Here is an 11825-nt window from a genome sequence, read left to right as displayed (position 1 = left end):
ACTGATTCAAACCGTTAACTTGTGAGTTTGTGAGTCTTTTTGACTGATTCAAAAGAGTCATTTGTTTGTGAGTCGAGTCAAGTCATTTTGTATACATAGCGCTGTATACAATACAGATTGTATGATCTGATTCAATGCAACTTCACATTAATAAAAAATCCATCAATTATTAAATCATTTCTGAAGCTCTACAGAAGAGAGAAATGCTCTCAAATGATAGTGTGTGTGTGTGTGTGTTAGTACAGGTGCTGGTCATTGTGCCCTAATTCGATTGGACAGTTTTGGCGTCCGCTCAGGTTCTGACTCAACTCTCTCCTCCCAGACTGTGACCCACTTTCACTGTGTGTGTGTGTGTGTGTTTCCTGTCCTATTGCAACAGGTGTTTCATCCCTTTTCCATACTGTATTCATTATTCTTTTCCAAAAACCATGGTTATTGAATGAAAGGGTAGAGCTGTAATGCAGAAAGCAGAGCTTCCTCTCCTGTTTCTGTGTGTGTTTTGAGTTTTGGATGAATTTGATGTGATGTTTTTATTTCATGGTTCATCTGAATGCCCAGCTCGTCCAGATTGTGTGATTGCTCTTTGACAATTCTTCATGCATTGGTATACATTTCATTTGCACGTTTGGCAACTAAGAACAGTTCTTATTCATTTTTTTTTCTGTTAACAGTTTCATCTGCAAATGATTCGCCCAAATAATTACAAATAAGTCTGATCAGTTACTGAATTAGTTTAATAATAATAATAATAATAATAATATGTAATTATTCATTTTAGTACTATGTAATAATAATTAACATGTACTTACTACAGGGTTAAGTTTAGGATTTGGGTTTGGTTGAGGGTTAGTTGCATGCAATTATGCATAATTTATAGTTATTACTACAGTAACTACAAGTAACGTGTAACAAGGACACTGTAAAATAAAGTGTTAACATATATACAGTATTATTGTTAAAGTTATTATTGTCAACTGATCTTTTAAGCATTTATTTGTATGTAGAGTCAAAATAATTAACATTTCTTAATAAATGAATGAATTAGCCCTGTATGCTGTATAAAATATAACTGTGTTTTTTTTTCTTTTCTGCACTTCAGTCCATTACATCCTTATTTGAACTTGGATCAGTTTAGATTTGGCAGTCACTGTGGTCTATAGGGAGTAAAAGTGTGTCTCTCTCCGCTGGTCCACTGCCTCATGTTTTCTTTTACATGCCCTAGATCAAGTGTAAAGATATGTCAGTCCTCTATATTTGTTTTGTGTTCTCTTCAGAAGTTGTAATGGCAGATTTCTCTGTTTCCAGGGTGACATCCAGCAGCTGATGATAGTATCGGACCATCGTGCTGCGTTTGACTACTGTGAGCACTACAGCCCCGACTGTGAGGTTCCTGCCCCAGAACAACCCCAGAACCAAGACCCAAACACTGATGAATATGTAAGTTCATACTTTCTCCAAGATTCCCTTTAGAGATAAGTGCCTTAGCTTGAGAGCGTTGAGACGCTTTGCTTGCTATGTGTCTAAGTGTTACTAGTATCTGATTTCAAGGATAGTTTGTTTCTGAATATAAAAATGTCGATTCAATGTAAAGTATTTGCTCGGGCTCGTTTTAAATAATTTTGTTCCGTTATTATGCTTGTTGTTGTCGTTGTACAAGCAGGATGTGGCGGTTGGTCGGTGTGATATTTGTCCCGCCCCTCCTCCACTGTGATTGGACGGCTGGGTAAAATGTGACAGTGATGAGTTCTGTGTTCTACCCAAAGTTGAAAACTCTCTGCGTCCATAAAAACGAAACTAAAAACGAAGCGCTCAATTGAAAAAATACTTTGTTGGACACACGGCCTGAGGACGTCCCAGAATCCTTGGCGTTCTGTTCAGCCCAGTCGGAACAAAACCAAAGCAAAACAGACGGCAGAGATTCTTGAAGCTCGTCGTGATCAGCTCAAATGAAGTCATGAACTTCTTGTTGAGTGTTCGGACAGCCGAAGCACTTTTAAATCTTAATCCTGTGAAAATAAAGCCATCACATCAGCAAAGCACTTAGCAATAATCCCTAGCCATGGCAGCTTTCATAACAGATGTGTTTTGACCGGAGGTCATAATGGTGAGCCGGTAATGTCACTAAGAACTTAATTTATAATGGTAAATGATTTATTATTAGTGCTGCTCTAAGACAATGTAGAAATCTGGTTTTGGTGTTACAAGTGGCACATCTGACTGCACAAAGCACTCACTGTTTGACTATTTATACACTTGTTCAATTTGATTCAGTCTTTGGAATGAGAAACACATTAAAATGGAGTAATAATACCTGCCCACACTTGTGTGTGTACGATTCAGGCATATTAATTCTTTACAGCTCTTTCCATCGGAAAAGACCCAGCTGCAGGCGGTGCAGAACTTATTTTTCCAACCGAACGGATGACCTCATCAGTCACAGAAAGAACGAGCGAGAGAGTGATAGAGGGAGGAAACGAGCAGGTCTCGGCCTGTAGAGCGTTTGGCTGACATATTCTATTAACAATATGTACAAAAAAAAAAAAAAAAAATTAAATAATAGACATTGTTTTGTCACAAAATAAAATTCTAAATTCATATTTGGCACTTTCTGGTAGAAATAACACTTTAAAATCCTCCAAAAATTGTATTTTGTCAACAATTAGGAGTGTATTAACATAGAAGAGATCAAAAATTGGCCACTTAATATTTCATGCGGTCAATCGAGTGTTCACTCAGTCTCTGTCCATCTGCGTTCACTCAGATGCCAATATCCTCTGAGCGCAATGGAGAGAGGAAGAGAAGGCATTAAATGAAAGATTGAGAGATTTAGCATGTGAAAACGTTTAAGCTGAATAACACGGAGATGACCGACCGGTTTCAATTGATTCTCTATGGGAGCCAAGCAAAAGGCGCTCTCAATGGAAATTGTGGGATTGACTGCGGCTGAGAAATGCTGAGTTTAATGCAAACAAGAGGCGAAAAAAATTATTTCACATTTATGTGACTAAGAAAACTTCAAAATTTTGTTAGTAGTGCTGGAGTTTCTGGTGAATTTGATGCTTGAATCACACACAGTTATATATTACTAGATTTAATTCTAGTTTTGTCAGGCTGGTTGATGAATATGTATTCAAAAGTTTTTCCTTCTCTAATTCTGTATGCATGCACCCTGAAAGCGCGATGCTCTACCATTGGATATTCAGGAACAAAAATGAACAAAAATGTGAAAAAGAATCGAAAATTAAACCACAGCTGTGAGTAATCTTCATATCTTTCTGTCGGAAAACTGCTGTGGCCAACATATGGTAAAGTTATCTCTGAGTTATGTCTGTAAAAAGAAATGACGCACATGTGAGTGCATCATGCATTTTCAGCCATGGATGACTTACATCTTTCAGGGCTTTGATGTCAGTGTGTTGGCACGGAAACGACCCTCTGCTGACCTAGCGTTCACCTTTTTCACGTTTGTGTGTGTCAGGAGCTGTAAATCTGAGAGTGGGGTATTAGTAGGGGGCAATATGAAAGAAAAACCCCTGCACCTTTGACCAGTCCTTCAAAAGCCAAGTCCAGCGTTTAAATACTAGCGAAAGCTCCCGACAGATGAAAATGTGATGAGTTATCCGTTGCTGATGTGTGGGAATTAGGGAGAGAGAGGCAGAACGGTGGATCCGAGCGAGAGGTCGCCGAGCGGCTGGAATTCCTCACGCTCTTCTCTTTCTCGCTTGATAAGAGAGAACATGGATTTCCGCTGGATTCCATCAGAGGGAATCCCTCCTTTCCTTTGCTCTTTCTTATCAGGGAATTTCAATCTATTAAATCCAGACCAGTGTTGAGCTGCTTAATTAGCATGCCTTGAGTACAACTTATGAATGAAAGAATGAAAAAAGAGTGAAAAATCTGTATTTATATTTACTTCAGATTTGTTTTCAAATATACAGTATGTATATACATACTGTATATGTTTATTTATTTAAAAATAAATATAATGTACAATATTTATATAAATATAATAAAGTAATAAGTATAATAAAATAAAGTAAAATTAATATAAGACAAATGATCAAATCATTTGTCCCACCTGCAATATTGTGCTTTTTAAATATATTTATATTTTACTAGTTTTATATTCAGAATATTCAATGTTTTATAATCAAATACCTGTACATATATGGATATTTATTTAATTTAAAATATACTAAAAATATTGGTAGATATAGATATATAGGTAATAAAAAGTAAAATATTTTTTTTTTATAAAAGAACAAATATCAAAATTAAAGTTTCAAATATTGTGCTTTTTAAATATATTTTTATATTACGTTTATATTCAACATATACAATGTTTTTTTTTCATTCAGATACGTTTACATATATTTGCTCTCACTTGAATATTTTTTATATAAAATAAGCACTTATGTTTGCGCTCTTTTTATCAAAGAGAACAAATAACATATGCTGCATTCACATCGTGTCATAACTCCCATAATTACGGGATGTCAACGCTCGAGAGACTCTTGAGAGACGCTTTTGTACAGGCTCAGAAATTATTAGTTTTTTGCATTGCTCAGATTGACAAAATGGATCCATGTGCAGGTTTATATCTTAATGGGTAGGATGTGGTGTGATGTGCTATATTCCATCTGAAACCAGTTTAAACAGCATAATTACTATGCATGCAGCGTGAATGATCTCATTCCATGAGACTACAGGACACGGAATATGGTCAACTACCCATATGCACTAAAAACGAATAAATGCACGCTTACACACTCTAGAATATTCATATGAGTAACTCTGTAATTCTATTGTGATGTTCTGTCATGTTCTAGAACACAATTATCAGTGTCTCAATTATCAGTACTCTATGAGTACAACTATACCTTTCTGGAACACTGGTGGTACTGTGTTTTAAAAATGTTATATTTAATAACATTTACTAACACCCAATATTACAATTATTTTTCTTCAGAACACAGAGGATGATAACTACTATTACGAATATCCCTACTATGAGGACATGGACGGGGAAAAGACAACGGCAACTGATGAAACGACTGGAACCGAAACTGAAGACCTAACGGTCAGTGTCATTTTAATATTATTTATGTACTATTTATAGTATTTATTAATATTTTGATATAGCTTTTATTTTTTTATGCTTTAATTTTAAGCTTTAGTATTATTTACGTTTTATTCGTAACGTTTATATAACGTTTATTCGTTTTTGTATTTTTCTGTTTAGCATACATTTATTTTGATTTCAGTTTTAGTTTTATTAATTGTAGTAGCCTACTGTACTTCATCTTAAACTTTTTTATTTCAGTTAGTTGTCAAGGCAACATTTTACCTTTTTTAGTTTAAGGTTTCATCTAATATTTCTATATTTAATGTTTCTGTTTTAATTTAATTAACAAAAAATAAAACTAAAAATATTATTACAATAATTCATAACCGTTAGGGCTGTGCGAAAATAAAGATTTTTCTAAATTAAAATCAAATATTTATTCTTAAAGTCATCATTAAACTGTGTTTGTTGGCCATTTCTGTTCCATAATTTGACATATTTGCAAGTAAAAAAAGATATTTAATGAATAACAAATGTAGCGGGACTGTTGCTCAAAATTACTGTACTATAGATTGATTCGCACAGTTCCCAGTATTAATTTGCTGAGAATTTCTACACAGTGAAACTGAAATATTCCCAACTGGGATCAACTGGATTGAAACTGAATCTAAATGAATCAGAAAATCAGTGCCAATCCCCAGCCTATCTCTTCTTAAACAGTGTCTATTTACTGTGTTTACCAGGTGTCTGTTCCGGATAGCGGTCGCGTGGTTTCCTCAGTTATCACTAGTGGAACAGGAGGCTCCAGTAGTTCATCGAGTAGCTCCTCCTCTTCCTCTTCATCCTCCACTTCTACCACCACTAATGGTGAGGACCCGTATGACGGCTACGATGGATATGGGACCGGATATGACACATACTACGACGAGTCGACCTCACGGCCTGATGGCTCCCGAACCATAACGGTCACTGGCACAGGCACTGGTGCTGGAGGAGAAGTAGATATTGGACTGGGTGAGGTGGATTTGGGAATGGGAGTAGACCTGGACAGGCGGATCATTACATCATCATCATCGTCATCAGGAGGAGGAGGAAGTGTCACAGTCATTAGCAATGGAACCTCCAGCTTTGGCTCTGGCTCCAGCTCTGGCTCCAGCTCTGGCTCGGGCTCGGGCTCCAGAATCAGTATCGGCTCTGGCTCCGGCTCCAGCAGTTCCAGTATCAGCACTGGCTCCAGCTCCGGCTCCGGCTCCAGCAGTTCCAGTATCAGCACTGGCTCCAGCTCCGGCTCCGGCTCCAGTTCTAGAATCAGTACCGGCTCTGGCTCTAGTTCTGGAGTTAGTACCGGCTCCAGCTCTAGCTCTACCTCTACCTCTACCTCAGTGAGTTTAGATTTTATTGACTAATGTATTGACTATATCTTTAAAGAATTTTCTCTGTTTTAAATGTATTTCATATGTTTTGAAAGTTTTGCTAATTATTGCAATTACTGCACAATTCACATTCAATGTCCAGGTTATATTTCATATACAGTATATATATTTATATATATTTATCAATATAATGTTGTTAATACTATGTATAATATATTATAAATGTATTATTATAATTTTATAATAAACAGAGAACATATATAATATAAATTAGAAATAATTATCTGCTATGTGATATTAATAATACTATAAATTATTATATATATATATATATATATATATTATGAATTTATCATATATTATTAAATGTAATATTTATCAATAAAATGTTATTTATATTGCTATTTATAGATTTATAATATTATAATTTATATAGTTTATATATATATATATATACATTTTGTTTAAAGAAAATAAAGCCTATTTTTAGGACTATGAAAATACTTTACAACAGACTATAATGAGAATCACCTCTGATCATTTTGGGTTGACATCTGAGATAGACTTGCTTTTATAGATATTTAAATTTCAAAATCCATAGATGTACACAGTGCACAAACACTTTTGAGTTATTGGTGGGTTATGATATCTGATGGCCTGTTAATGTTTTTGCAGGTTGATGGTGGTTATGATGATACCCAGTACGGTGAGGGTGATGATCTGACCTATGGAGAGGGATACGGAGAAGGATACGGAGAGGGAGATTATACCGTGGGAGGAGGAGGCAGCAGCAGCAGCTCTTCAGGGTCCACAGGGGGCGGGACTGTTTCTGTTGGGGGCGGTTCTGTATCAGTTGGAGGCGGGTCTGTTTCTTCAAGTGGCTCAGTTGGGGGCGGATCCGCCAGTGCCGGGGCCAGTGTGGGGGCGGGGTCTGTTGCCACGGGAGGACAGGGAGGAATCGGTGGAGAAGCAGATTCCATCGATGTTGACACGTTTAAGGAGGAGTCCATCACAGATTACACCGATGCAGAACTGGATATGTATGGTTATGACGACCTATACACCGAAGGCGAAAAAGCGTTGCCTGCGGAGACCGACGAGTTCTATGGACAGGTGATCTCCAGTTACACTTTTTTTAAGTTATCTATCCAAACTTACGGGAAAATTCACAATTCTTTTTTTTATTTCGTTTGTTTCCTCCATTGAGCACAAAAGGAGAATTGTGTTCCATGGAAGAAAGTCGTATGGGGTTGAACTATCAAAACAAGTTCTCAGAACTGTTTGTTTTATTTATTACCTGCAACTCCAGTTATAATCCACATTGTGTTTACACTGATATACACTGAATTAAATTGAGTTTGTGTTTCCAAAGGTGGATGGACTGAGAGGAGAGAAAGGCCAGAAAGGAGAGCCTGCGATCATTGAACCCGTAAGTGGCACTCAGTGTATGACACACTTACTCTACCGTTAAAAAGTTTGGGGATTTGGGGAAAGTTTGGATTTTACACGGACAATTTAAAGTAACTGTTTAAAAAAATAATAATAATTTTCTAGTTTTAAAATGGTCCTTCAGAAATTATGAATGTTCTAATCAATTTATTCCATCCTTTTCTGATTAAAAATATTAATTTCTTTTACTGACCCCAAGCTTTTTAATAGTAGTGTTTGTGTGAATATATATATATATATATAATATAAAAATGTGAATGTTATACTGTATACCAGGAGCGAAAAATTAACACTGTGTCCTAATCAGGTGCAATGCAACAAGTCATCCAGCGATGAGCAATTTGTCTGTCCACACTGAATATGAAACTGCTATGCAAAATGACACAATCACAGCCAATCTGAACATGACTGATGTTTAATATACCAGTTTATGGAAAAAAATTTGTACTGAGATAGAAACCAAACAATCAGCAAAATATCCTGTATCTCATCTCTTGTTACTTTATCTTGTCGCATTTCAATTCACATTTCAATTCACATTTATTTGTATAGCGCTTCTCACAATACATATTGTTTCAAAGCAGCTTTACAGAAAATGCATGTGTCTGCATTACAATTTAGAGTAATATGTTATCAAAGGTGACTGTGTCCAAGTTATGTATTTCAGAAATGTACATATACAAAACATGCGGGCAGCTTAAAAACCTGAATCAGTCGTCCGTCTCAGAGTAATCTGGATTCACTCCTGATTTGCATTTGCTTTCTAAAAAGAGCGATTCACTCCTGTTTCAGACTCCTAGTCTCAGATTTGCAGATGCGTTTACCATGCTAAGCCTGACAATTATACTTGCATGATGGGAATCATTATTATCTGTCTTTGCAAACAGTCTTCACTGCTCACGTGGCTCTTGATGTCTAACAGCTGTGAGATTTCAAACAGATGTCACTGCGCTCTCAGCATGAGAGCATGGACACAGCGCTAGAAGACATCTGGATTTAGTGTGAATGAACATCAGGATGTATAAAGAGGCTAGATCCATGCTAACTGGCAACCTTCTCAGAAGTTAGCTAACTTTGTGGCAAGTTATGAACAAACCCAGTAACCCAGTAACATTAATAAAACATTCGTTCATAGTTATCTGGTCTTTATTCTCAAATCTTAGCACATAAACATTATTTATACATTGTTCATGGAACATTTTTACTTGAAACGTTTGGTTGGATTTGATGTTCGCCTAATGTTTTTTAAATGTTACAACTTGTTTCAGAATGTTTAGAGAACATTCAAAAGTAACATTCCCAGATTGTTTGCAAAGTGATAAAATGGAATGTTCCCTTAACGTTTGCAAAAACGTTTTTTAAACAGTTAAATGTCAAATGTTCCCTTTAAGTTATAAAAACGTTATTTCTTAATGTTCTCTGAACTGTACTTTTTGAACGTTCAGAGAACATTAAGAAATAACGTTTTTATAACTTAAAGGGAACATTAGCAAAACATTTTTAGAACATATTTTTGTTAGCTGGGATCATACCTTCGCAGTCATATCAGGGAAAGACCATGCAACGTTTGGGTTTATGTGCTATTCAGAAGTTGCAGAGATACAAGAACACATCATTGAGAAGATCAGAGTTATTTCAGGAAAAGCACTATCATACGGATCAGGACAGCTGGTTTTAATGAAGGATGACCATGTGCTTTAGAGAAAGAAAAATGCTTAAATCATATGCTTCTTTCTGCAAGCGCCCACATTCTCTCTCGTTTCTGCAAACACACACAAACTGTGTCCACTGTGTTTTTTGGCATGTAAGGAACGCACCAAAACAAAGCGAACATGCCCAGTGCCACGACAGCACTCTCGGATGATGCCTTCGGGACATCGCTAAGAGACCCACGACATCTTTAAAAAGCGCCAGATTAGGCCAAGATGTTCCAATAAACAAATGCAGTTTTCTCTGCTTTTTTTAATCTAATAGTAAAACCCCTGATTTAAATGAGCCTGAGCTTTACACACTGTATCTAATGATTCTCTGCTTTGAGCTCTGGACCTCTCAGTCATTCATCTTCAGAGGCTTGCTTGAGATAATTGTACTATTGTGGTTATGACACAACTCATGCGAGCACATTTTGATCAGTAATTGATCATGACTGATGACTTCCAGACAAAATAGCTTCAATGTCCTGATACAGATCACGGTATATCTGGTTACAGCTGATTCGTTTTAGTTAAGAATTTCCCTAGCATATTTGCCATGATACACATATGCATGCAACAATATTTAACTCTCCGACCCAGATTCCACTCCAAAATATATTTTAGAATGAGCTCATCCCCAAAATGGCTTAATTATCATAGAGATGAAAGAAAGTCAAGTTATATTATTTCTTCACCATTTGGGTTGATCACATCCTGAACAAATGGTAGTCAATTGTAGAATGGGACTGGGTGTGGGACACAGAGAACATTCTCAGACAATGGGGTTTCACAACTTCATTAACATACAGACCACAGCTGTTGCAACAAGAGCAAAACGTTCTTTTCCATTTCCATTTGTCCTGTTGTCGGAAGACTAAAGCGCATGAAGTTTGTCAGAAACTGAGCGCGTATCTGTATACTGTATCCAGTGTAGACAGCGTCAGTGATTATAATGGGCTCTATTTGCTTTTGATGCGATGCGACGCGACGCGACGCTCACATCCACTGCAGGCAAGTGTCGTCCAATAAGCGACTGAATGCCAGTGGGCGGGGCCTATTGTGTGATGATGTATTGATTCGTTAGTGTCTTTCTCTGGAGGCAGTCATATGCAAATGTATTTGCCCATGTGACATCACAAATCCCACAAACGAGCCATTTTGTGAACTTGATTACATAAATGCTTTGTCTATAATGTGGAGGACGTTTTAAACTATGAAACTTACAGAATGTTTTAATGGTACAAAAAACCTCTTATATGTCAAAAGATCAAGGCAAATTTGATTTCTCGTCATGACGCCTTTTGTAAATAAATAATATTTTATTTTAGCATTCATGCAGTTAGCAGACACGTTTATCCAAAGAAACTTACAAATGTGGAACATCACAATATACAATTTTTTCACAAATATAGTTCATTAGCATAAATGTGTGCTGTTTATGGTTATCAAACAACCAATCATTGCCAGTTTTATAATGGTTTCGTCACTCACAAGTTTTTGTAAACAATTTTGTAAACAAATCTCCTTTATGCCCCTTATGCTAGAGTCCAATATTTTGAGGCATGTTTTAATGGACTACAATGTTTTTAAATCCAATAGAAAAATATACAATATAGATATTAGTTAAAAACAACAACAACAAACTTTCTTTGGCAGCTAACTGAAATTAGTTGTTTTAATTGAAGTACTAAAATGACAAAATTGAAATAAAAATAAATTAAAGCTATATAGAAATATAGAAGCTATTAAAAAAACTAAATGAAAATGATAAAAGCACAACAAAATGACTAAAACTAATGCTAAGATTAAAATGAAAACTGAAAATATAAAAATATAAGATAATTCAAAATAAATATTTTTTTTCCTTTTCATATTTTGCTTCGTTTTAATCTGTTTCTCGCCTTGAAAATAGCTGTGATAGATGTCCCAATAGAGCGTCCCATCATCCAATCCTTACATCCAATTTTAGCTCTGGAACTTTAGGATTTATTTTAGAAGTTTTTCTGCTGAATGTTCAGTCATGTTTCAGTTTGAAGGTCATCTCACATGCTTCATAAACAGTCAAGGCCATGAGAAACAGGCATCAGTGTTTTAACAGACTTCCTGATGATGCTGTTTGCTATGATCCGTACAGCGATCTGTGGCCAAGTGCAGATCTCGCACACACACACACACACACACACACACACACACACACACACACACACACACACACACACAGTTTCAGCCCACAGACTTGAAATA

The 11825-nt window shown here is 36.1% G+C and overlaps 1 protein-coding gene across 2 annotated transcripts in view; it reads left to right on the top strand.

The window, feature by feature from the left end:
* col5a1 (procollagen, type V, alpha 1) overlaps positions 1-11825 on the top strand; it is a 97942-nt gene that overhangs the window by 48099 nt on the left and 38018 nt on the right. For both annotated transcript variants that reach the window (XM_084136163.1, XM_084136164.1), the window contains exons 5-9: positions 1306-1437; positions 4970-5080; positions 5809-6447; positions 7114-7551; positions 7811-7867. In XM_084136163.1, coding sequence (XP_083992289.1) covers positions 1306-1437; positions 4970-5080; positions 5809-6447; positions 7114-7551; positions 7811-7867 — 1377 coding nt within the window. The remainder of the gene's footprint in view (positions 1-1305; positions 1438-4969; positions 5081-5808; positions 6448-7113; positions 7552-7810; positions 7868-11825) is intronic.

Source organism: Abramis brama, assembly GCF_963993115.1.
Source record: "Abramis brama genome assembly, chromosome: 15".
Lineage (NCBI taxonomy): Eukaryota > Metazoa > Chordata > Actinopteri > Cypriniformes > Leuciscidae > Abramis > Abramis brama.
The sequence above is the reverse complement of the archived record's forward strand: the minus strand, read 5'-3'. Positions and strand labels throughout refer to the sequence as shown.